This window comes from Ischnura elegans, chromosome 3 (genome assembly GCF_921293095.1).
Source record: "Ischnura elegans chromosome 3, ioIscEleg1.1, whole genome shotgun sequence".
NCBI lineage: Eukaryota > Metazoa > Arthropoda > Insecta > Odonata > Coenagrionidae > Ischnura > Ischnura elegans.
Window position 1 is genome coordinate 86,768,638 of NC_060248.1, and position 27,942 is coordinate 86,796,579.

Consider the following 27,942-nt stretch of genomic DNA (forward strand, 5'->3'; position numbering starts at 1 on the left):
CAGCAGTGAGGACTTGGGCACAATAAGAGCAGTCATCTGACGCTAAGGCGAGATATTATTGCACAAACCCTATTTTTGAAATTATCATAAAAATTGATATATGATAAAATTTCACTTCTGTGGCCAGATTCGACCTCAACTCACGCAAAAATATTGTACACCATTAAAATGTGGCTGGCTAATTGTTATCATTCCTCCGGATTTTAAAAGTAAGTCCTGGGTGATTCCATTTCAATTTTCATATATGGTCATCCAGTTTAGGGTAACTAATTTCTCAATCATGCATATTAACAGAGAAATAAGGGAAATCATTTAAGTACAAAATTGTTAATACTTAAAATTATGCTCTAGTTTTTATCTAACTCTATTCGTTTAATACGTCTAATTTTGACAATCATATTGCCCCAGGCGCCGTTAGTCTGGTCTCCCTAAATTTCTCTAACCTGGAGTAGCTCTTACTCCTGTACCTTCTATCCGGATTTTTCTTTTATATTCTACCTTCACATCCCTTGATTACATAGCGCACTCACTTCTACATCCTATCATAGCGCACTGCCAATACAACGCATGGTATTTAAATCTCCATGTCTCATACCATAATATTACTCATGAATATTCTCTTTAACTATTCCAATTACATTTCTCAAATTAAGGTACATAGGTACATCAACTTACTCAGCTTCAAAATATATAAACCTAGGCCAGATTTATATTTTGAATCGATAAGAAATCATTCCAAAAATAACAAAGCTTTAGCATAGAAATTGATACTGTTAAATAAGATCTCATAAGTATAAGATCATTAATTTTAGCAACCGTAATGGAGCATATATTTATTATTAGGAGGAATTTTCCATTCAGAAAATTCTTTTTTCGACTGAAATAAGCTTCACTAAATGATTTGTAACTATACCCAAATTATAAATATTGGGTTGTTATAATGCCTATACTTATGTATTCCATATTGATGGTCTATGTTCATTTTCCGTTCTTGACAAAAATTGATGAAGTTAATGCCATCATCTTTTCTGATTGCTTACGTAAAGAGAGAGAGGGAGAGAGTTAAATGTAGTATTCACCCCTCAGAGTCTCAAGCAGAAGACCCCTTAAATCAATCAATTAAGTTTATACAGCCTAAATAAAGTACTTATGCACGTACTAAGGACGAATATTTCATTTATTATCATTGTAATATTGTATTTAGAGAACCACAACCCATGAATTCCCAATGAAAATTACAAATAAGGTTCCATTAAATAAATTTAAAAAATATGTATAATTGAATCTATCTATGGAACTATACCTCCTTCACGAATTAATTGCTTCATACAAGTAACTTTCTACATGCAATACATTATTTGGCCCAAGTTAAAACTACAGAGTTGAATACGGTCTTATTAAATTTGCCTGCTAAATTGGAAACTATGTACCTATGTAGAAACTATCAGTAAACGATGTATGAATACGGATAAATATTAGGTATGTAGGTCTCCTGATATTTATTTATTAATGTTTCATATTGCAAATATATTCAACAAAACGAATAATTCACCACAAATGAAGAGGAAAATTTACAGAGAAGCTACTAATACACTGACAATTTATAATTATTCGATTGCCAAAAAACTTGTAAACTTTAAATCTCTTTTTTCACACACTAATTTCAGTGGAATAGCAGAATATGGCAATAGATTTCAAAGTTTTTATTTGATAATCTCAACCTAAATTGATGGAGAGAAGATCATCAACATGAAGTCAAAAATAAAATTAATTACTGATAAAACTAAATAAATAACAGGAAATTTTGGAATAAATTGCGAATATCTAATAATGCTTTACACTAGTGGCCTGAAGTCATAAAAAAGATGAAAATCCAGTTCATAAATTCAGTTCTCTACTAATTCTAACGTAAAGTTTACTAGTTTGCTACTATTTTCCTTGAACTCAGAGTTTTTTATTCCCATTTATTTTCATGTAAACCTTATTTTTAATAGATATTAGCATTTTAACGGCTCTGGTATGATATTTTCCACTACCTCCCGTTTTTATTTTTGTCCTCTTGAGTTTTTCTCTCAATGAGCAATGCCTGGTTCGTTATCAGATTGTTTATCTTACAATATAATCTTTGATACGAAAGTATTATGCCAATTATTTTCCGTTATCATTTCAGTTTTTACGCTATTCAAAGTGTGGCAAATTTACAATTACACAGTCAATGTTTCATTTATTTAAACATTATCCAAAATCATCTACGAAGCATTTATGAAACTGAAGCATTTATTAGCACAGGTCTTGTTTAATAATTATGTTCAAAATAAAACTCTGGTATTAACCGCGGTCTGAAAAATCCGGAAACATTCGCGATGAGATGTAATCTTGGAAATGAAAATGCAACGCAAAGCTGGAAAATTTCCTAGCCAAAGCTATGATTTTTTTTAAATTGCGTGATCATCTCATTTTACTTGGGTACTAAAACATAAGAGTACAGAAAACTTTACAAGACAGAGCTTAGTGTCCCAACCCCTCAAATCCTCGGTAGAGCAAGATATTTTATGTTAATGTAAAAAAAGTAAAGGATTCACATAAAACGTGGTAGCAAAATAGCTTGAAAGTAAGTTATTAATATATTAATTAAAATAAGCTTCATTCACGGAAACATTCCTACTAGTATAACAACTCTCGTACCATACTTTTCTTTACAGTATTAAACCTATCTTTGGCAGCCATTTTGTAGCGCTAGGAAAGTAGACCACCACAGCGATAGATTCTTAATGAAAGGGCTAATTGTAAGAACATCGTCAATCGCCATAATTCATGTGCTTCTATTGAAAAAAAAACCGCAGACACAATTTTTATTTCAATATAAAAATGAATATTCTCCAGATAAACGGTTGAAATACATAAAATAGCCAATAAATATGCATCATTGAAACCATATTAAATGTTTTCAACTTTAACCTATTTATTGAGTCATGCTCACGTCTTTGAACTTAAATATCTATAAAAAAACATTTGAAAATGATTGACATTTCGTGGGAGAGGGTGATGCAGGATTTTAAGTAGAAATAATTCATTCATAGTTTTAATTTAAGGTAACTTTTACTCATTCATATCAAAAGATGAATCGGGTTAAATCGGGTAATGAAGTTTATCGACAGAAAAATTCGGAATATAATTCCTGGGATCCTGCAAAATAGGCAAAACATCAAGTTCATTGTGCATTCGGGTAGTATATCTCACAGGAAGCTATGTAGACTCTAGAGTAGACATGAAGACCTGCATTACCAAATACGAAAAGCTAAATTAAATATTTGTTGTGATAGAAATGAGAGGTCCGGACAGGCAATCCATATTTGAGTACCGAAAAGTTAAATTTTCAATCCTAGTCATTTTTCAGTGACGACAAATCAAAGGTTATTACTCAACTCGAACACATTGAAACACTAACATTTTTAACGTAACCACTGCGGCTAAATTGGATTGAGTTTTGATGAAATAGTTTCATATAAAAATACCATATATAATATCAAATACTTTGGTTAAATTATGTTTCTTTAAAACTATTCGATATAAATATAAGCGAGCGAAAGAGAGTAGAGCTGACACTACTCAGATTTACCTTAGGATGTGTTCGAATTTCATAATTATTTCTGAAAATCCTTTTCTCCTTGCGCAACGGTTTTGATTAATTCGCCACATTTAGGATTAATTCCTTCCTTCATCAAAGAAAACGAAAGGTATTGATTGCGATTCGTTGCCCACCATTAGTGTATTCATAATATATAATTTATTTGGTTTTAGAAATCCCAGTTTAGACGAATGTTATTTGTCAATTTTAACCTTATTTGAAAAAGGCCAGATTGGCGCCCATGCGATGCCACTCCATGTGACGTCACAGGTACCCAGATGCTATACACTCAGGATACAGAGTAGTCAGGAGTTTTAAATCATCTGAGATTATCAATGCGTGCATGAGGCACAGAGCTCAGGGAAACATCTCTTAATAATCACCTATTAAAATTGCCTATGGTCGTAAATTTTCCTTCATTTGGTTGGGCATTAATAATCCTTATTAAAGTCAAGCACTACCTGCTAGCTGGGTACTCTGCTACCTGTCAGCAGCCTGAATCGTGGCGGCAGTCATAGCCTCGCACCAATGTGGCCTCACACAGCGGCAGCCAGAACCAGAATGAGGCCACACGGGGTTTTCCCAGCATTCATAATTAGCTTTCGCGTTTTCGTGCACTTGAAATTTTTCACTTTTCATTTAATTGTGAAAAATAGATATCATCATTTAAAAATTTAAATGTTATTTGTCAATTTTAACCTCATTTGAAAAATGCCAGATTGGCGCCCATGCGATGCCACTTCACGTGACATAACAGGGAACAAGATTCCGGGAACCGAGTGGGTAGGAGTTTCACATCGTCTGAGATTGCGAATGCATGCATGAGGCACAGACCTCAGGGAAACATTTCTTAATAATCACCTATTAAAATTGCCTATGGTCGGAAAGTGTTCTTCATTTGATAGGGTATTAATAATCCTTATTTAAGCCAAGTACTCTACACTACTGCCATACTCGGCAGCAAGCAGCCTGCATCGTAGTGGCGCTCATAGCCTCGCAGCCTCACACAGCAGCAGCCAGACGTCACACTGACTTCCCAGCATTCATACTTACCCGTCGCGTTTTCGTGCGCTTGAAATTTTTCACTTTTCTTTTAATCGCGAAAAATAGATATCGTCATTCAAAATCTAAAAGCGTGAAACATATACTCCAGGAGTAATAATCTTTCGATTTTGGCAATAAAAAATAATAGGAAACCACCCTAAATAAAAGGATAAATGAATTAAAATTGAGCTCACACCTCGTGTACAGAATTAGTAATTTATTTATTCGTATGGAGCAATTAACAAACCTTTTCAATAGGCTAATTCAAAAAAACATTTTAGTTGGTATTTTTACTATCCGCACTCGTATTTCCGGTAAACGAATGTATAGGATTAGAACGCATATCTTTCAATGAAGCATGGGAAATTTCTCCGAACTTTGCCATAGAAAAATTTTCAACGGATTTCGACCCAACCTATGATAGATACATTGGTTTGCACAATATGTGTGCCAAAAGGAGATTAAAATGAAATGAACAATTAAATGACCAAATTGCGATGCATAAAAAATTCTAATTCACGTGGAATATAATTATTTTTCTACTGAAAAGTAATTATTTTCTTCCTTAATAGTCCCGTCGGAAGTAAATTAATTTTTAATCAGCAAAAATGCAAGGAAGAGCTAAGTTCAACTTCGTAATTAAATCGATTGGATACACGGGAAAACTATGCAAGAAAATCGATACCAACAATGAGGTCATGTGAAACTATACCATAACTGTTATTTTTATTTCCTTAGGAAAGTGACTTCTGATAGAAAAAACAAAAATAAAAGCGTAAAAAAGGGAAAAAGAGAAAATTCTGTGCATAAATGTAACCGACTTGTGCAGATAAAAGAACACAACAAACCTTCAAAAGATATAACCACATACATATCTCAATACACGTTTTTGGTTAAAATATAAAAAAAATATTTCTAAAGAAACTTATGGATACAAATATTCCGACAGGGCTGAGAAAGCCAATGGGGGAGAGATTAGCACACTTACAAGGTCTCTACTCATATGTAATGGAAAATCATCACATTCTTACTAGCTTCATCATACTGCCGTCGTGGGTGTACTTGTACGATTAACATTACTATAATAAAAATTTTAGGTCCTATGAGACAAAAAAATCATATCATATCATCAAAAAATCTTTCGTCATCCATCAAGTCGTGCCTTTGCATAAATTTGAAAACAGTTTTGAATTTGAGTTTGAGAATGACTAAAAGTAACCGTCATGAATTAGAAATACCACAGAATATACCGTTATATAGGAAAGGATGCTGGATAGGCGGGGAAGGGAGGCGAAGGATCTAGGGATCATGGATACTATTATTGGATAAAATACATGCCAAGGTGAAGACAAACATGTAATCCGAGAGAGGAGGCAAGCGGGAACGGTCTGTAAAATTGGTGTATTGTGCTGCTGTAACTGTAGAATATAAGTAATTATTGGATGGCGCACTCATGATTACAGTATTTCATATGAGTTCCTTCTGAGGTTAGGTGATCATGATTTTGAGAAATCTATCGATTCCCCCGAAAGAAACTTAAATAGTCCCGATGATAAGACAAGATTCCAAATTTCAACCCATCGCACTTCACGGAAGGCCGGATTTTTTTCAGCCAAGTTGTTTAATTTTCTGCCCTTAATAAAAGCGCAAAAAGCACAAAAGCTCCTGAAAACATTTACATATTTAAGCATTTAAATATTTTATTCTCTAACATTTCTATTTTTCCATGTTTTAACTTTTTGGTTAACTATTTTCATGTTGTTTTTTCCAGCCTTTATATCAACTCACCAACCTGTCTGTTTGTTTGTCTGTTTGTCTGGTACAAATCTTGTAACTCAAATTTGACTCACTTCCTGTGAAGCAAAAACGCTGAAATTGTGCACACTTCTTCATTTCCGATGACAATACATGAAAATATAACTTTTTCTCTCCAACCCCCCTTTAACCACCCCCCAGTCAACCTATAGCCCCCCAAAACATGTTTTTGATCTAAGAAGTTCCAAATGGTCGATTTTCGTGTTTTGCGACCACAGTAAAAGTTATCCACTTTAGGCATATCCACATAGTAGGCATTTAAAAGCATAGGGGTGGCATTTTGAAACATAGGGGGCTTACCATTCACTGAAAATTTAATAAATATAGTGACTTTTTTAATACGTCACTTTTGGTTTTTCGGGGTCACTGAGTTTTTTTGCTTTGTGTCATATATAAACGTTGCTCATCCCCTGTAATCTAAGTATAAAGGCTGGTTTTTTTTAAAAAATTTTTATAAGAGCTTATTATTTATTTATCTCTATTTTTTAATATTCTCACATTCTCAAGTTCCCACTATCTATGTAATTTCTATTATTTTATACGAATGCTAACTACATAGCGATGTAATATTATATTTTGTCTTAAATTTAATGACCTTATAATTGTAAAAGTGCTGGATTGAGGGTAACAGGACCACCTCTTCTCTTTCACCCAGAATAATAAAAATAGGTAGATAAAAAACAAAGGATCCCATTCAAGATTTGTAACATCTGACTACGCTAATGGCCACAAAACATGCGGCTGCAACTTGTGAGTGCAACACTGTCATTTCTGGTGCGAGAGAATTCGGCCAATCGTAAACTTCTTCGAGGATCAGCGTTGAATCACCGAGGATCCACTCTGCCCAGCTCACACGCCCCCTCCCGAAGGGCGTCCCACGACCGAGAGAGAAAGGTTTGGCCATAAAAGTCGTGGACTCGCGCCAGCGACCCCTCGTAAAAACTTGGAAAGCCCAGGATTCTCCATCTGTACTCGCATCCCGTCCAACGTATTTTTTAAAGACCACTCTAGCAGTAGCCACCCATATAGCAATAGCAACAGGGCTTGTGGTCAGCAGTATAGTTTGATGGTGTAGTAAATTAGTTGTAAATTTTCTGGATAATTTTTTTCTCTCATTTGCCCTAAAGGTATTTTAAAGTATAAATAGACTGCGGCAGTAATTTTTTAATTGAAATTTTTTTTTAATATTCACGATAAAAGTTTTCAGTACTTATAACTGGCCTTATAATTAGCCTTGGGTTCAAAAATTCATACGAATGGACCACATAAAATTACAGTTTACATATTTATTTTGTATTCAAATGTGAGTAAACTCTTTAGCTATATAAAAGACGAGTTATAGTAATTCATCCATAAGTAGATCAGGTAAACTTCACCAAATATCCCAATTATTGTGTCCTATGACTAAGCTACCAATTGAGGCAATACTTGTATTTTTCCGCTTTACGGAAGGGTCACTAAACTAAATTTGAGAGAAATCGAAGATGGTCGAGTTGAATGGTGAGGTAAATTCACACGGAAAGGCCCTGTCTATATTACGAGACGTGAGCCAAGTGATCCATGCTGAGTGAAGACAATGACCGTGTGCGTAATCATTTCACCACGGATTTATAACCAGAGTTTCCACAAACTCGCGTAATAAAATTTTTCGAAAGCTTACAAATTCATTCCACATCGACAATTGACGTAATGTTGGAGCTAATGTAAAAAGGTTTAACGGGATCAGCACCGATTTGTTCCTTATAACGACCAATATTTGACAGGCGACTTGTTTATAATTTTCTGTCTATGCATGAGAAATTTTTATGCATTCAATCCACCGAGAAAATCTTCAATCAATTAACGTATCTTATGTATCCAAATTAATGTTACGTGGAATACGGAGTATAAAAATACAATTCTACAAAGTTTCACTTGGTCTTGGCCTTGTGTTACCAGATATGCCCAAGCCATTCAGAAGAAATGTTAATATATGATAAATCTATTGAAAAAATTTGTTTGCACCACCAGACTATCAATTGATACCATCATCGCCATGAGAATGAGTATGCAACTCAACCAAATTCCATCTCTCCGACCCGAAATATAATATAATCTTGATCATGGCGTATTGCAGGGATACCCATATCACAAAAGTAAAATATAATCAGAGAACTTAACAAATGTTTTCCCTTTCATTGGGTATTAAGTCAACTAGGAATTCTGCGGCCAGTGATTCTGGAGACACTATTTTAGTGACAGGAATATATGTATATGATATTTGAGTTCCAAGAGCAGCATCAGTTCGCTGTTGAAAACTTCAAATACAACGGTGAATCATCAGTGCTAATAATGGGATGAGAATAAGTCCTGAAGATACCCAACGCGTTGCGCAGTTGACTAATAAAATGGGTTAGAAACGGAAATCATAAATATATGTACGCAATTCATATGGAAATTATAACAGAGCATGGAAAAACGATCACTTAAAAATTAAAAAGAAACAATAAAATTAATATTCTTCACGAAAAAAAATCTTCAAAGCTTGCGGAGAAAATTTAACATTTTTTACATTTTCCTGAATAATCTTCGAAATGACCCAAAAAATTATTTCTTGAATTGTTGCCTTTCGCTTCCTCTTCAGAGAAGGATCCTCGTCGAAAAACCCGAGCGACCTGATTTCTCCTCCGAGTCTCTTCCTTTCCCATTCAGACAATGTTCCTTCGAATCGTTAATCCCCCGCAGCCTTGAGATGTCCCGCTATCACTCTTGGCGGCGACAACGAGACCCGCCGACGTGGCGGGAGGGATAACCGGGGCTGAAGGCTTGAGGGCAAGAGGGTGCTTAATCTCAGGTGAGGATGGGAAAACACTCGATGCATCAACGGTGAAAGGGGGTCGCTGGGTCAACTCTTAAGAGGGACCACGCGGCTCCAGAAGAAGGAAACCGTCTAAACCCACTTGGAGCGCGATCAAAGCACTTGAGCAGGGACCGCTTGTTCACCGGTTGGATCGCAGAGGCAAAGTGAGGGTGAATCTTCTTATATGGATAAGAGTGCTAAAAGCTTACTTAAACGGTGTGGGATGGAAAGACGTAAAAACGAAGGAAAACCAATTAAAGATCAAATTGTCATAGTCAGGCAACGCTATATCGAAATACTAAAATAAGAGGACACAACACTCCCTCTTTACCCGTCTTTTTCCGTGACAAATTAATTGTTTAAGATTCATACTATCATCTTGGAATTATCAAGCTATATTGTACAGGCCTTATTTAATAATTTCCGCTATCTCAATTTTGAAATTTTCATCATCACAAGTCATCAATACTAAGATAGGTTTAAAGCAGCTCTCCATTCCACTCTCCATTCCGCTAGCCTTTTCATAGTGACGTATTTCTTCTCTTTTACATCCTTTGTAAACTGTCCTGTATAACTCATTCGGGGCCGTTCCTTGCCCTTCTACAATATGTTCTTTTAACTACTATGAATAGTAAAAATATACTACGCAAATTCACATTAAAAATAGTCTCCTACACGTTGAAATGGAAAGGAAGAAATAAATTTTACTGAGTTCGACAACTTATTATCTTCCCATTTATGACAGTTAGCGTAAATAATTAACACAAAGAAGTTGCATACTATTTCAAACTATTTTAAAATGGTATTTCTATTCCTAACTGTTTCTTCTCATCTCACTGCTTTCTAGATGTTTTTAAAGCACTCTGCACTCCAATTTGTAAAGATTATTCTACCTCTATAGAGCAGTAATCGTAATTATATTCCTCTCAGTGAAAACCCAACATTACATTTAAAATTGAAATTGAAATATGTTTCGGCGAAAGAAATCGAGTAGAATAATAAAAAATTATGCAAAAGAGAAATACAGAAGAGATATGCTCCCATAGTAGTAAAAATATGCGCCATAAAGCCATGTTATACTCCATACTATCTTAAAAATTACTCGCCTTAGCAGATATACGAGTGCACACGCACATTTTCAGGGAGCTCTTGTAAGGGAGACAACCTTGCAAGAAAGTAACAAAATTTGAAGAGAATTGAAACATAATTAGATTAAATTTGAAAAATCGGTAATGAATAGAGCACGTGAAAGGTTAACTAGAAAATTGCAGAAAAATTCCTCGGGTTTTCCCCCGGTTGATGTCGTCCATGTCTCCCATGGAGACATTGGGAGACATGGTCGACATCAACCGGTGGAAAACCCGAGAAATTTTTCTGCAACTGATACGCCGGGAAAACTTAAGATCATACTTAACTAGAAAATATTATTAATGGTAATACCGTAAAATAGTGAAAACCATTAATAAAAATATTAAAAACCCCACTACTACTAGGAAAGACTAAAGGATAATGGGGATAAAATCGACATAAATTAAAACTGAAAGGATAAAACCGTAGTCTTAACACCTAAGTAACTGACACCTGTGATTATTATAATATAAGGATAGTTTTATGAGTAAAGCACAGACATTTTAAGTAGATAATCCATGAATCACATCCCACACTAAAGATAACGAAATTTGAGTCAGTCGGTTAAAAATCTCGCACGCAATGCCATGTAAAAACTTACTTGCATCGTAACATTAAAAAAAAAGATTCATCTGCCAGGTAAACTGTCAAGAGAGTAGAAAAACTGAAATAATATTTTTATTATCGCATTCATATTTAGTACCTATTCTTACATTTAGCTTAAAATTCACCGCTGGATTTGAGAGATAAGGAATTCCACTCTTGTGTCCATCCATCGCGTCACGTCAAGACAGAAAATCCCCAGGTATTATTCGGACAGCCGAACCAGCAGCCACGATTTCAAGGCTTTGAGTAGAAAGTGAAAGGAGGAAATAATTCCTATAAAACTCTTGTCATTATTTCATTCCTTGCACATCGGTTATTCACTCTCTGGGCAATGAGATTCTTTGTAAAAAGCCAGATTGGCGAAAGAAAAAACACAACCATTTTAAACTTAAATTTAATACAAACTTTATACCATTTCTCTTTCGGCGGCGAGTGACTTTATCGAATTATAACATTGATTAAAATAAATTCCTTGATTTTATTTTGAACTATCTAAATACTCAAACTAATTTGCTCCTCTTTATTACCACGTACAACAAAAGAGCGTTATATTAGGTTCTTAATAATTTTATTTTCAGAGAAATAAAAATAAGCTATTTTGTTAGTTCTGTAATGTTGGCATGAAAATCGTAAATCAATTTCACCACTCTTATAAGCGCGACTGAAAAAAAATTAGATGGCTGAAAACTGAAATATTCCTTCATTTCGTGAGTTGAAATACATTATTTTTACCCTGAGATAAAAATAAAACTTCATTGGTTAAATTCAGTAAACCTGACGAATATAAGAGTCATAATAAAGTAAAAAATTAAGAAAGCAATGCAAGTCAGAACTGGAAGAATGCAGAAAGTCAGCACCACCAAAAATCTCAATTGAAAATATTTCTCAAACCGCAAATATTTAAGGCTACTTCACAAAAAATACAGTAACCAAACAATAGGAGAATACAACGAGCACAAAAAATCCTCGGAGCGCGAGGTGGCCTAAGGAAAATAACTTCTTTGTAAAACCCCACTTTCCCCTGGAAGAGTGAAATTCACAAACCTCATGCTTAGTCCGAGGTGAGCTCTGACATCACCTACTCTCACTAGCCTTAAGGCTGAATCACTGACTCAATGATAATAAGAATGAATAAAGTACGGTGTTTTCCAGGCGCATAGCATCTTGGAAGGCTACCTGGGTTTCCCACCGGGTAATTATTGACTTGACTGCCAACGTTTCGGAAACCGAACCGGTTATCATCTTCAGGGCTGATGATGATCTCCCCTCGGTCGGTTCCCGAAAATAAGCAGCCATGAACAAATAAACCGATGAGAAACCGAGTAGCCTTCCAATAAGTATTAACAACCTATTGGATGAGGCAGCTCTTCTTGACCACACTTGGGACAGAAATTGGCCGGTTTAAATCTGAGGGACCCTTATTGCGTACGTCACGAGGTCTCGTGGCATTCACGAAAGTGCTCAGGGGTAGCTGTTAAAAGGAGTGCCTTCCGTTAGAGGTGCTGCAGCATCCTTGCCGGATCCGCTGTTTCACAGCAACAGGCTCTCCGTACGTTGCATCGCGCCCTCTGTCTCTCTCTCTCTCTTTCCTCCGCTCCCCTTCGGTATTGATCAACGGCATCCCCTATGCCCCTTCCCTCCTCACCGCCTTACCCTTTTCGCCCCCTTAACCCTCCCCTCCCTCAGCCCCCTCCCGAAACCACAGTCTCGTCCCGATTTGCCTCTCCCACGCTCCCCTCAGAACTCTAAAAGGTGGGGTAGGCTCTAGTGGAAGTGAGCAGGGTCTTTACAATGGAAGATTACAGAAATTATCCCATTACATCGAGACTCTCAGTCTCAACTCTAGTTAATTTTCGGCATCAAATACTTCTGTGTCCCATGCTATCCTCATTTTCAACACGGTACATATTTCTTTGCCGAATTCATTTTAGACCGAGGAATGTATCCAATGCTCTACTTTTTCCTGGCTCGTTTTGCCGGAATGCTTTTGTTTTGAAAAATACCCTTTATCCAAATGACAGCGGATTCTCCAGGAAAAGGAGGTGTATTTCTCTGGAAATGTAAAGAACTTACTATGAATATCACAGTAAATAACTTATTTGAGGTGAACTGCTAATATCTACCTTGAAACAGAATGAAAATTCAAAACTGATAATTACGTTTTACCCAAGAGGCAGAGTGATATCGAGGAAATGAAGAACATTGGTTTTGGGAAGATATTTTCTCAACATCGTATTCAAAGACTCGTTAATTGACCGCCTTACAATCTTCTACATTGAAGCTTTCTCCTTTCATAATTCCATTACAATAATAGTTAAATGAATCCGTCCCAAGCCAACGTTCAAGCCCTTCCACCCCTAATTAGCTCCGCCTTTAGCGCAAGTATTTACCCTTCCGTCTACTTCTATTTCAAAGTTGACTCTCTAGAATAAACACATAATTATATCGCATAGAGTAAAAGTTATGCTTTTTAAGAGTTGGTAGGTCGAAAGAGTACTTTCGTGAAGAATGCCTGAAAAATAAGCAGCATGGATTCTATACGTTATATCTGATCCAATAACTTCACCTTAAATGGTTCCAAGTTTAACTGCCGCGTTGAGAATTACTAACACGAGAGCGAATTTCTAGTTTGTCTTATGCCTGGGCCATCCTCAAACTTAGCATTGGTGATTAAAAATTCATCCAGTTCTCTTCTCTCTGCTCTACAATATCTATCGCACCTCTTCAACCTTTGAACAACCACCACTGAAAGGAACCAAAATATGGAATTAGGGGCCATATTGCGTTTATGCACGAATATTACGTAGGAATAAAACAAACTCCATGTTAAAGATTTAAAAAATAACCATATAGCCGCAGAAAATAAAGAAATACTCTCGGAAATTTAAATTTTCCATATTTGGGATCGCCGGCTCGTTCGCGCGGGGCATGGGAGGCATAAAGAGGAGCAAATAAAGATGGAAAGTTAAGGAGAGAGTGTTGAAAGAAAATGCAGAGGGAGAGGGAAGAAAGGTAAGTGATTTGAGATAACAAAGCTGCGCTGAATATTGTTGGGAATGATAGAAATCAATTCGTATAATAACACAACAATCAGACAATATGGGAATTTAATCGAAATAAAACCATCTAACGTTCCCTTTTGTGTTAAGAATATAACTGAGTTAGGAGGATTTTTTTATTTCCATTCCACGCGTTTTGAAGGAAAAGCGGCATCAAAAAGAAAACTGGAGCCACGATTTCCAAAATATGCACTAGGCATGAATTTGGGATGAACAGTTTTCTGCGTAATTTTGGGGCTACTAGAACTGTTAATGCGACCTTTTATAAGAACAGATATTACATGTAAAGGGAAAAGTTGAAGTGCCTTGAAATGCACTGGGAAAGTGGTTTGTCTAAAAAAATTTACCGAATGGACTTTTTTGAAATTCAAAGCTTCAATTTCTCCTCTCCTTCGGATATCTTAATACATCTTCGCTTATCTTCAAACTTTTTACTTCATGGTGCATGGATTGTTAAAGAGAATGGAAATAGAAAGCGTAAAAATAAATGAAGCTAATGCTATAAAATACGCATGACCGCACAAAAAATGCATGCTCGGTGGTAGAGACAATTACAGTAAGAAAGCAGGTAAAATTGCAAAGCACAAAGTTTTAAAGACCAATAATAACTACTGTTATCAATTTATACCGAAAAGGAGCGTTCCATGCGTGCGGTCTCGGTATAATCAATTCATTTTTCCAATACCTCAATGATTCCTACATCATACAATTTTAGATAGTTGATTAAATAGGACGGGAAGAGAAAAAATGAATGAGCTAAAAATGTACCGTACTCTCCCCAAAGACGTACATCAACATAAACTATGAAGAAATTGGAAGATACTTAAATTGTAGTCGTGCTATCTTCACAGCGAAATTACTATTAATGCTCCAGTAAATTAATGTTGCAGGGTCAACAATGGATAAGCCTACTAATTTTATTTCCTACCATTATTGTTTTTACTAGCTGTCAAATCAGTCCGTAGGCCCGTGGGATCCTAACTAACATGATCGTTACCTTGCCGACAATAAACCTGAACTTGGCATAGGCCGATGTCCGGTATGTAGGGAGAGACCTCAGTTGGCAAGATTCGAACCCGGGGTTCAAAGATACGCAGGTAAAGGCTGCTTCAACTGCATATTTTGGGATCTTCACTTCTCTACCCTCTGCAGGCACAGAAAATTTTATTTAATTCGCACTTAATTTTTTTTAGAGCTTTAGTGGCAATATTTGGATTGTAATGCATTAAAAATGTCTTTCGCTCTGTTTCTTTGCTCGGCGGTTGGTTTGACAGAGTATAACTCACATCATATTCAGCTAATTCCTCTCATTCTAAATAGAGGAGCAAATTCCTTTCCCTCGACCACGTCACACGGCGAGGGTTTTGCTTGAGTCCGAAGCTCATCATCACCGCAAAATACCCTTCACCATGAAAGCCATGTAAAATGACAAAATAAAGAGAAATTACGACTTATTACATTGGAAATTGCTTAATTAATTCTCCTTTTAAGTATCCACGTGGTGCGAAAAATTTTGGGCCACGGTTGAAAAAATCGGGACAGTTGCCAGCTAAATGCACTCCAAGGCCACCCGACACAAGTGTTTTAGTAATACCGATATCGTCGGCAGAAAACAAAATTGAGCTTGAATGAGGTAATTTCCCGGAATCGGAGCATAATGGGCTAGTTTATCATTTTTTTAAAATTTCCATTGCGATTAAGCTTGGAAAATAAAGATACCCGTATTTATTCTGTTCTTACATCCGTCGCATCGCTTACTTTTCAAGCTATTCGCGGCGAAAAATCACCGGTCTACTGAAAGTGGCCTTGGTCATTGCCACCTAGAATGTAAATGAAGAGCTATAACTTCGCAATTTCACCTAATTTACTTGGACGACTATTGATTTAACGATATATAGACATGTGTGTTAGTGCTTCATGCTGATGTTCCACATCGAAACCAAGGTCTATCTCATAAATTAAGTGAAATTTCGAGGCCATAACATTTTCCATGATAAGAAAATTGTACCAAAACACGCCGGAGACTACTGTTTTCTTGAATACCGTGTATTATATTTTGATCTGGGTGGCTCTGTCACGGATAATTTCATGACGTTCTTCCGCTCCTATCGAGCGGGTCACCACATCTCAGCTACTCCTCCGATTCGCGCAACCACCTAATAATTCTCATCCCGCTGTTACTTTATTACTACATGCACGTTACAGCATAAACAGTTCCATCGCCTATAGATTAAAATTTAGTGTGTATGCAAATTATTGGCTGGACACTTGAGGTGATTTCCTTTTGCAATTTCTTCCGCAATCCATCTGCAAGGCAAAATGTGATCAAGGAAAAAGATCCCACGTGATTGCGTGGTTAGGTCTATGACTGCAAGCGTTCCCCGAATCGAATCCTAAGACTATAGATTCCAATGTAGACAAGGAAATAAACGAAATACAATTACTTCTACGCTCTACAGACACAATCTGTTTTCAATAGTAGTTTTAATAGATAGGATTACATCAAGAAAATCTTGTAAATGCATTTCACACCGCGAAGTAATTGAAACAGGCAAAATATAACTATCCATTTTCGTAATTCTTTAAAAAGGTACCTACCTAAATTAATTTTTAAATGACTCGATATATCTTTAAAACGGTGTCACTCCTCAAGGGCATGCAACCAACTCTTTTTGGTGAAATGGTTTTGCAACGAATTGCACTCCACTAGGAAATATACCGCCGGAAAAACATTTCAGAAACCCACCGAGGTAAATAAAATGCTTCTATAATGCAAGAACATTGGATAAACGAGATCGTTGAAACCGGTCTCACCAAACGTTCGTTTTCACGGAATTAAATAGCTTAATGAACTAGAGTTTTAAAAAGACAAATCATAAAAATGACTGCTGTAGATTACAAACAAAGTTTTGCGCTAAAAAAATCCTTCGCATTCTCTGTTAGCCCAAACTCAAGTTCAAACACAAGTCTTATGCACTTACATTCTGAGCAAACCATTGTACCGATAAATAATAATTGTATTAATCTAATCTGGAAGAAAAATCATTACCATTTGCCATGACCTCATACGAACCCAGGTCACCCGCGCCAGGTGTGGTACCAATTACCTATCAAGGCATTTTCTCCCTCTGCGGGGATATGTTGGCTTGACAAGCAATCTCCGAGGAATTTCCACATTTTACGAGCACGTACGTAGAGGTTGACTCCACAAAGGTACGCCGCTTGCTTATCCGCAGTCATTTCCTAGGATAATAATAAATAACTTCTTTTTTCCCGGCTAGTAGTTTTCCGTGACGTTCTGAATTCTTGAATCTCTCAACTTTCCGGGTTTTCGCCGCGTTGATTGTTAGAATTTGACGACAGTTTCGCCGGAATTCCACCAGTAGTCTTAACCTCGAAGTGGAATCCTAGAGAGATGGTCGTCAATCTCTGACAACCAACGCGGCGAAAACCCGGAAGATGGAAGAACCCACGAATTAAATTTTTCTTGCTTGGTAAGCAGAAGCTAATAACACCTGGAGAATAAGGTATTATTTCAATTTACGAAGTGAAAACTAATGTATTTTTATTTATTTCCCTCCGCTCTGTCCGCATTCCTACCGACTGTCTTCATTCCTACAGATATCTTTTTTTCCCCCCGGAATGAATCGATGCGTCGGTCCACTACCCACGATTTTATTTTTTCCATTTTTCCTCCCGCCGCCGTCACGGCCCCTTGATCATCTTCCTGCGGCAGCAAAGGTTACAGCGGAGGGGAGTGCGGTCTTATTCCCACCTCCATTGTCCACTTATTTATTCCTCTTGCGGACTCGTCCTCTCCCCTTTCTCTCTCGCTCTCTCCTGCAAGCTATTCGCTTTTCCTCGCATTCTCATGACCGGGTCAACACTATCGCCGTGTTCTTAATGCCCTTTATGAGCTCTCGGAAGCTCACTCAACACCCCTATCGGTGGGTATCCCTCCTGGTAGCTTCTCCGTTGATCATTTTTAAGATTATTGCCGCGATACGTGCATCTCATTCTGGATCATGCACGCGCTTGAGACATGTGGAATCGCTTTAATGAAAGGTTTTACCCGTCGTCGCCGACTAAGAGATTCGATTTGTTGCACAATAAGAATATTTCAACAGGTAAAGTAAGTATTTATTACGACGACAATCGTTAGATTTTTTAGATGCCTACATTTAACAAATTGAAGCCATACATTTTTGCGCGAGATAAAAAAATATGCTTCAGGCTGAAAATACAGATTTCAGAGAAGTGATGAATAAAAAAAATGCTAAGTTAGTAGATATTCAAGCTATTCGAGATATCATAATATGTTAGCATTCTAAGATATTTGCGGTGGCCATTGCACCAAAATCTGTACCTCGATAAGACCCAAATCAGTAGAAAAATAAATCAAATGAAATGGTGCCTTAAGCCTCTCTCCAGCACATTGTAAATGAAGGGATGAAAAAGTTCAGTAGTACACCTCCTCCACGGAAATAAACATTCAATCATCTTCTCGTTTTGTTTTCAAGGGAATGTTCATCGTGTCCCTCCCGTTCGCCGTCCTCCGGGGAGGATACTGGGCCATCGCGGCCATGGTCGGCGTGGCGCACATCTGCTGCTACACGGGCAAGATCCTCGTGGACTGCCTCTACGAGGACATGGAGGTGGACGCGGACGATCAGTGGCCGAACGGAGCGGCGCCTCCGCCAGAAGGTCCACCCGCCTACGCCGAGACGGGCGACGTCCAGGGAGCGGAGGTGCAGAGCTGGGAGGGGAACAACTGGGGCCAACAACAGCAGAGCGACCAGTGGGGGAGCGCAGGGGACCAGACCGGGGGTTGGGGGGACGAGCAGGGGACGACGGGGCAATACGGCGGGGGCAACCCGTTCACCGGCCCTTCAACCGCCACCACATCCCACCCCACCAACCCTTTCCTGGCTGACGGTGTGCCCCCGGCTAGGCCCCCACCTCCCTCCGTCCCCCTGGCCCAGCAGCAAGACCAGCAGGACCAACAACAGCCAGGCATTGCGGCAGGTGGTGGAGTGGTCCGCCGGACGTGCCAGGAGAAGAGGATGGTGAAGGTCAGGGTGCGGGACAGCTACGTCGGGATTGCCAGGGAGGTCTTCGGCCCTCTGTGGGGTGTGAGGTTCGTGAATGCAGCCCAGATAATAGAGCTGCTAATGACCTGCATTCTGTATGTTGTCGTGGTGGGTGACTTGATGATTGGGGCCTTCCCACCGACGGCAACTACCACCCAGGCGCAACCAGAGGATGACTCCGGCGGGGCCGTCGTGGTGGTTGTTCGGACCGGAGGAGGTATGGACACAAGGTCGTGGATGCTCGCATGTGGCATCCTCTTGGTGCCACTCGCATTCCTCAAGAGTCTGCATGCAGTGTCGATGTTATCCTTCTGGTGCACCATTGTCCACTTGGTCATCAATGCGGTCATCTTGGGCTACTGTCTGCTGCAAATTGGAGACTGGGGTTGGGGAAAGGTCAAGTGGACCCTGGACCTCAAGAACTTCCCCATTTCCCTCGGAGTCATCGTCTTCAGCTACACATCCCAGATCTTCCTCCCCACCCTCGAAGGATCGCTGGAGGACCCCTCCACCTTTTCGCGGATGCTGTCTAGATCTCACGTCGCTGCAGCTTTATTCAAGTCATTCTTTGGATATTTCTGTTTCCTCACCTTCCAGGATGACACACAACAGGTTTGGATGATTTATCTTCATTGAATACAAAACCAAAAAATCCACCCAATAATAGTCCGATACATTAGCTGAAGAAAGACAAATTGCTGATCGTATCCAAGATAATGTTAATGAAGAAAGGAATACCAGAGTGCTAAATGATATTTGCAAAATATGAAATGCAAAATTTAAGTCAGTCATTAATTGGAACTCAAGATATTCATTTCTTCATAAAGATTCAGTCTGTTGAACTACCATAGAGATTGCTCAAAACTATCCTCTGGTGAGGATACTAAGACAGGATTTTTTCCGGGGGAGACCAAAACTAGGGGAAAATTAAAAAAATAGGGTACTAAGTAATGGGTAATTTTAACACTTTTCTCATTCGAAAAAACTTCATAAGTTAAAAAAATACTTATTAAATTTATGATTTTTCAATATTTTGTTTTCTTTTCTGAAGAAAAATAATTGTGCTTTTATATTTTGGAGAGGGGGGGGGGTCCAGAACCCCCCCACCCCTCCTAGCTACGCCACTGTACTTGGAGCATGCTGAAGATACATATTCCTAATAGTCCTAAAAGCAAAATATTTGTTTTTTTTATTACTTTCAACAGGAATTAAGTATATGTACTTATTGCCCTTACTGATAGTTTGTTATGCCATAATATAACACAAAATGAAATGCAAAGACTTAGAATGGACAGCATTCCTGGAAATTATTTGACCATAACTTGTTCAACACTCTCAGAAAAGAGTAATATTACTTTGGGTTATTCAACTATGATGGAAAAAAGAGAAACTTTGCTATTTTCACTAGGCAAGAAAATTTATTACAACCCACTTTTCAACACCTTGTGTTATCATCAGACCCCAGGTGAACCTGGTAGAACTTGCTAAGTTTGTCTTTTTTCCATTATGGAGAAATTTAAAAAAATAAGCTGTGAAAATGTTTGTTTTGATTTTAGAAAGAAATAATTTAGAAAGGGAATTTTTAATATTCTGCACCCAGATAATCTGGAAAATTTTTTGCAAATGACTGCCCACTGCTATGAGTTATCCTCATACTTCCTGTCCATCTAAAAATACTTAATCATTTTACTTCCTTAATTTTTTCATACATTTAACATTTGTTTTAAATACTAAACATCAATCGGAGTCCTTGTTAAAAGTTATTTACTTAACCAAACTATACACTGACCTTGGCTCACACATAAAGATATAATTTATATGCACTAAAATATGATGCATGATTTCATTTCATTTAAATCAAATTTTTTTCTTCAGGTGATCACTAACAACTTGCACTCCCAAGGATTCAAGGGATTGGTCAACTTTTTCTTGGTGGTAAAAGCGTTGCTCTCCTACCCACTGCCATACTATGCTGCTTGTGAATTACTGGAGAAATCATTTTTCAAGGAGCGTCCCACAACCTTGTTTCCTTCAATATGGGAAAAAGATGGAGAGCTGAAGGTAAGATAGATATGAAAGCAAAGTCATGGTATTGATAGCACATATATCAATACAAATTATGGGTTGAAATGGTGAGCTGAAAATGAGTTCCATGAAAATCTATCTTTATCTTTAGATTACAAAAGAAAAGAATTATCCAATTTTTTTTCTCTTGAGATGAGCCAGGTCTTTCAGGGGAATTAGTGGTCTGATGAGTCATTTGTCAGCTAATTTATCATTCCTTATCTCCTCTAGACCCCCTGTGCATTGTATTACAATAACAAATTATCACTTTTCATAGCATTTTCCTTACGACATTGATGTTTTTCATTAACTTCTACATATCTAGTTTTTAACCCTTTCCTGCCGGCACCTACAGTTGGAAAGCATTTTCCGTGCTATGAGTAGCATGAGAATATTGTAAACCTCTCTGTACGGAGCTCTTTTTTGGGGCGGAGTTACCCTGGTATTTTCATCCCTCAGATTCAGGACCCAACTCAACTCCCGTCCCTTACCCCAGCCACTGGTCTAGACCCTCTAACCCTATCTTAGAATGAATCCACTCTCAACTTATTGCGTTACCAGTGTTTTTTCAACCGAAAATTGCATTTTATTGTCAATAATTTACTCTTCTAAAGGAATTACGAACATTTTTTTGAGATTTGTGGAATTTTAAACAGATTTCTAGTGTTAATAACAACAAAGTTAGTGAACATAAGGTACTAAGACTACAAGTCTAGAAGTCCGTTATTTTTTATGCAAAAATTTTGTTTAAAAATTGCTTACACACAGAACAAAACAATGAATTCATTTCAAAGTATTAAAACATTGTAGCATTCAACAAAATATACTTTGCAACGGATTTCTCCATGGAGGATGATCATAAATGTGTTAGGCTTAATTGCCGAGGAGTGGCCCTAAGGACTCGCTAAGCTGGGTCTCAGGCCGTATATGCATCAGATAATTGCTACCTCAGTGGTCACTTCTCCCTTGCATCAGCCAGAGCCAACGTCCAGCTGTTTGTGTTGAAAAATCCATGATAGCTATACCCGCTGTCAGGTGCTCAGCATATAAAAAAGCCTGTCGGCTCTACCCGACATTCGACGCAAAAGAGTTAAGAGCCGTAACAGAGTCAAAATCCATTTCCAGGCATGCAATTTCCTAAAATTTTTTGGGAGAGAACTCCAGGTTCCCCCCTATAGGAGGGCCCCACCATGAACCCCAGCAGAGGGCATCCCAGACTGCCCCAGTTAAGATGCACTACCCTTACGTACTTTCTATAAGGAATTATGGGGCATGATAGCTGAGGAAACCAATAGTTTTGAAGAGGAAAGCAGGTGTGATCTGGAACTTCATCACAACAAGGGTGTAATTTGCCATGAAAAAATAATTAAGCATTTCAAAAAACTTTTTTTCAATTTCGAATGACCAATACACCTCTAAGTCACATTATTGTTTGAAAGGTGCAAAAATTTCCATAATAGTTAGCAACGATCAAAAGCCAAATGATTTTTTTATGTTGAATTTCACTCTTGGTGTATGATTGCACCTGTAGAACTATTAAATATGCAATAATTTAATGAATTAATAAGAGATTTTTTTTACTATTTCTATTTTCAGTCATTAATTATTAAAACATACCTAAATAAGTGACTATCCAATCATAAAAAAATAATAATTAAATAATATTTTCATAAAAAAATGCTGTAAATAAAAAAACTCATAATTATTGGTTATTCCTCCTCAGTCATCAGATTGTTTATCTTTCAAGCTTATCGTGAAAAATTTTTCATGCTGTTGCACCAACACTAAAAAAGTAGAAGATTAAGAAAATTAACAAATTCAGGAGATAGGTATGTATTTCTTTTCATTTTGGGCACTATTTCAGTAAATAATGATGTTAAAATTAAGACTAAGGAAGAAAAATAGGATTTCCTTAACCAAGGTTCAAATAGTGGGTTATGAGATTAATTCTAATCCATGATATTGTCAATATCACTAACAAGTATTGAGTGGTATCAGGTCACTTTGTATACTCCAATATTCCACAGATTTTTTCCTTTCTGTTTCTCTCTTTCTGAATAACACCTCCCCCCGTCTACCAGCAGATATGCTACTAGACGGGGGATGGCTGACCTCACTTGATTTCTACAGAAAATGACACAACCCTGCACTCATTACCAAATCCCCAAAAAATGAATCTCTACCTTCTACTCCCACCCGACATTGCTCTGGGAGGATGTAACACATAGATGTGGGAAACTTGGAATTCATGGTCACATAGCAGGATTTTTAGGTAAAGGAACAAAGCAGATATGGTGACAGTATTTATATTGGTATACATTTTCATTTACCGTGCATGGATCAACTTATACCTGCTCCACAACATTGATCGTCATGTGTGTATGTATACATGCATACACCAAAAATGTCGTGTGAATGCAAAGCCCAGTGAAAAGCCTCGCTCTGAGAGGATTAATGGGTAAGTATAGTATCCTTTGAATTGCTTTCCCTTTGAGGGTGTAAAGATGTGTGCCTATCCAACAGGATGTCCAGCAGCAGTAGTTGTATGACGTGACATAATACATATGTAGATTGTAATGAGAAAACGACATAACGGACATGTCAGACGCACCTGAAAGTAGCACTATAGGGTTAGCGAGCATGAGAGATTGACAAATACATATATGTATATTACCATCCTTAATTGTAAGCCTCCCAATATCCACACTGAGTTACTAACCAGAACCTTTGGTTTCCTCACCCAACAGGTGTGGGGACTTGCCTTTCGAGTGGGTGTTGTGGTGTTCACCGTCCTGCTTGCAGTTTCAGTACCACACTTTGCCATTCTCATGGGATTCATCGGAAGCTTCACGGGAACCATGCTCTCATTCATCTGGCCCTGTGTCTTTCACCTCAAACTCAAGCGGGGGACCCTCTCTCAATCAACAGTGGCCTACGACTGGTTTGTTATAGCACTCGGTTGCCTATTTGGTGTCATTGGAGTCTGGGATTCAGGTTCAGCTCTCATTAGGGCTTTTGAAATAGGCCTTCCTTTTTAAATGCAATTCCATATATAACTCGGGAGTTTTAAAGATAGAGGGAATAAAAAGATAGATTACGGATTAGCTGGATCATGCAAAATTTTGCTGAGCTACTATGTACATTTGTAAAGTAAATAATTTAAATCCATTACCATAAATCAGGAAACTAACATCATTACTCTAGAACTTGGCCAAGCAAGGCATTCAAGAGATAATTTGATGATCCAACACTCCTGGGAAAAACTAAATGTCTTCCAATACAATTAAACTGTCTTCCATGCATCTCAGATACATATGTACTGATCAGATATTTATACACACTAAAAAATATTAAATGGTAAATTAATGGTACTTGTTAAGGCCAACTATCTCATATGCAGATTATTTCATTGAAACATATTTTTTATATCAAAATCTTGTTAAAATAATTTTTAAAATCGAATCATATTACTTTAATACAGATACTTATGATAACTTAAAAGCGCAAGATTCCATTAATAGTATGAACATGAAATTAACCACCACAATATCAATAGCAAAACCAAAAGCATTATTTAATATTTCTGAAGTCAATACTGTTTTGAATTCCAAAATTTTAAGAAAAGTTCTTTCGTTTTTATAATTCACGCTTTTCCACATGAGATAAAGTTACAACTCTATACTATTGCAAAAAGTCAAAAAGGTAACTTTTTGATTGTAACAGGTGTTTGTGCTTGGCAAAAAACAATGGAAAAATATGGTTATGTGTATGAGAGGAAATTGCAATAACTGTAATGCCTTCATTTGTTACTAACTGTTCATAAGTCTGTAATTAACTGTCTGTGTTACCACAAATGTTGAAATAGTAATACAAAGTTAGAATTTAATAATCGAAGGGACATGCATTTTAGGAAAATTATGCAAATCATATCAGACGTGTAAATAGAATACAAACCATTCCAAAGGATCAATGTGTGAAAGAAAGCCATGGAGCTGGTATGCTTTTGCGGTCCATTCTTTCGCTAAACCACTCAAGTGCATTTGGTTAAAAAATCCTATATTAATGAAGGTAACTCTTTAATCAGAGCTTAAATAATTGAAAACAGATGGATCTTACACTTAATGCACATCAAATGCTGAAAAAAATCATTATATTTCCCAGACATTTCTATATGTCAATGACAAAAAAAAACCTAATCATTAAAATTTTGGCAACATAATTTGTTGCATCATTTCAAAAGATATTGCTATGCATTTTCCATTCTGATGATATTTTTAGTAAATTCATTGATGGAGTCATGAAGCATGGAGGTTAGTGTTTCATTTAATACGCAGAAACACAGGAAAAAAATGGGATGATGATTATTTCCCTTAGCCAGTAATTTTCAGATTTGAAAATAAAGGCAAAATAAGGTACATTGATCCCACAGCTTTGAAAAATTGAATGCTTCACAAACATTCACTGTTAACATGAACTGACAACATCAAACTGTAATATATTAACCAAATCCATACCACACTAATACGATGCAGATCACACAGCAAGAAATTTCGAAATGAAAGATAAGAATGAATCAGATAATATGTAATCGGATTATGGAATTAGGATTTTTGTGCTCCCATCTACCAATAAAAATATTAAGAATGGAACTGTAAGGCTTCCAGCAATAACTTTGTTAAGAATGGAATCTCACTGATGTGTATTTGCCTATTTTTCCTATGACATGGCATTAATATAAATTGCCAAATATTAGGCTTGGTAAGACCATTAAAAGTGATAAGCAAGTAAGCTCATAAGCTATTGAGCATGTCTTCCATATATACATATATGTACAGTATAAAATAGTTAACGAATGAAAAATGTCTTCCAAAAACGTATAATGCATTAAATGAGTGTCTCTGGTTGTCTTCCATAACATTGTCTTCCATTGTCAGATAAATGTTATACCATTAGGGTGCTGGACATATATCATTCTATAGAATGAACTTATGAAGAATATCCAGGTCTTTTAAATTTTTGACAGTGTATGTTAACTGTTCATTTAAAATCCCATGTCTTCCATTGTCAAATATTTATATACGCAATGTGGTGAACGAAAGCTAAGGGTTTCCACATCAAAAACATAAACATATTAAACATATATGTAACATAGAAAATGATAACAACTTGTCTTCCATTGAACAGTGACAAAAACACTGGCATTTAGGCTGTAAAAATATTTTTGTTGCCCATGTTATTGCATTAGAGTGTTTATGGAATGTTCAATGAAATAATGTTTATGTAATTCTGAGAAACTATTGAACTTTTTGAATTTATTTAACTGGTATTACAAATATTTTTACTCATAGTCAAACTGAGTTCTTGATGTAAATTAATTGAAACTGCATTGTAACAAAGAGTACATTAATGTATAGGTCTTTTGAATAGAAACAAAATGTTTTCTTATTAAAATCCAAAAATTTTGAGATTTTACCAACAAACTGTTGCATTGTTTGCATTTGAAATATACTAGCTGATGGTTGCACTTCCAAAGTTGGTAACCTTTTGGCAGTGTGGTATTAAAAATAAATGTTTACAAATTTGAAAGTGCCTAGTCAGTTGGTGAATAGCCAACATACTCAAAGAGGCAATCTTTTCCTTTACATCCACTGTTTTGAGTGGCAATTTCTCTAACATGCAAAAAATAAAATTATAAGAGCATCATACATTGGCCACGGTTAATGATCTTTTCACTTAATATGAAAAAAGTGATATCAAAGCTTATATAATAGCCATATGATGTGAATACATGTTTACTAGTAAATAATGAGTCCAAATAGGAAATTGCTGCCAAGAAATTTGTCAATAAAGATTAATTTGCCCAAAATAATGCTTGGTTGTACCTTTGTTTCACAAGAAACTTACAAAGTATATGTATTTATTCCCACTTTGTTTCATCAAATACTAATGGACCTTTCACATTATCACTTTGGTGAGCATTGTACAAAATAAGTATGCACTTAGCTTGTCTTAAAATATGTACAAAATGGTTTAAACATCTTTCAAAAATTTAATAAGGTAGGGTACATTTTGTCCCCCAAAATCTCCTATGTTAAAGAAAATGCTGGAAAACACAGATAAAAGAAAGTAGTGCCTAGTCTAAAAACCAGCTAAACGCATGCACATAGTGTTTGCAATAGTCAATAAATAAAATTAAAGCAAAATATGAGTTGTGAAGGTTTAAGTTTTATAATATTCTGGTAATATTACCACAATTTTTAGTAATTAAATACCAATCACAAATTAGAAAAGAAATTAACAGCAAAGCCATGGGCATACCCAGCAGAGGGCAGGAGGGGCCTGCTGCCCCACCCTAGACAAAAGCGTTATTAGTATAAAATATATAATTAAAATAAAAATATTTTTCCGAGCAAATAATTGTGAAAACTAATAAAGCGCTGTTATAATTTTCTTGAAATTTTGGTTTCATAACCTTTTCTGGGTTACAACTTGAAGGACCACGGCTTGCCCCCCTCTATCTTTGATCCTGGCTATGCCCATAAGCAGAACAAAATGATAAAATATGTTTGTAGTTTAATTGGCAATAAGTTTCTTACGGCATATTGGAGTGAAAAGAAGATTAAAGAAAAGAGACTTACGAGCTCAAATTATGTTCAGCAATGGATACAA

At 36.8% G+C, this 27,942-nt stretch overlaps 1 protein-coding gene across 1 annotated transcript in view; it reads left to right on the top strand.

Annotated features, from left to right (window-relative positions):
- The window catches only part of LOC124156113 (vesicular inhibitory amino acid transporter), a 28,164-nt gene extending 1,022 nt beyond the window's left edge, over positions 1–27,142 (top strand). The window contains exons 2-4 of the mRNA XM_046530445.1: positions 18,640–19,821; positions 21,085–21,270; positions 24,021–27,142. Of these exons, the coding sequence (XP_046386401.1) occupies positions 18,640–19,821; positions 21,085–21,270; positions 24,021–24,311 (1,659 nt within the window). The 3' untranslated portion in view covers positions 24,312–27,142. The remainder of the gene's footprint in view (positions 1–18,639; positions 19,822–21,084; positions 21,271–24,020) is intronic.
- The last annotated feature ends 800 nt before the right edge of the window (positions 27,143–27,942 follow it).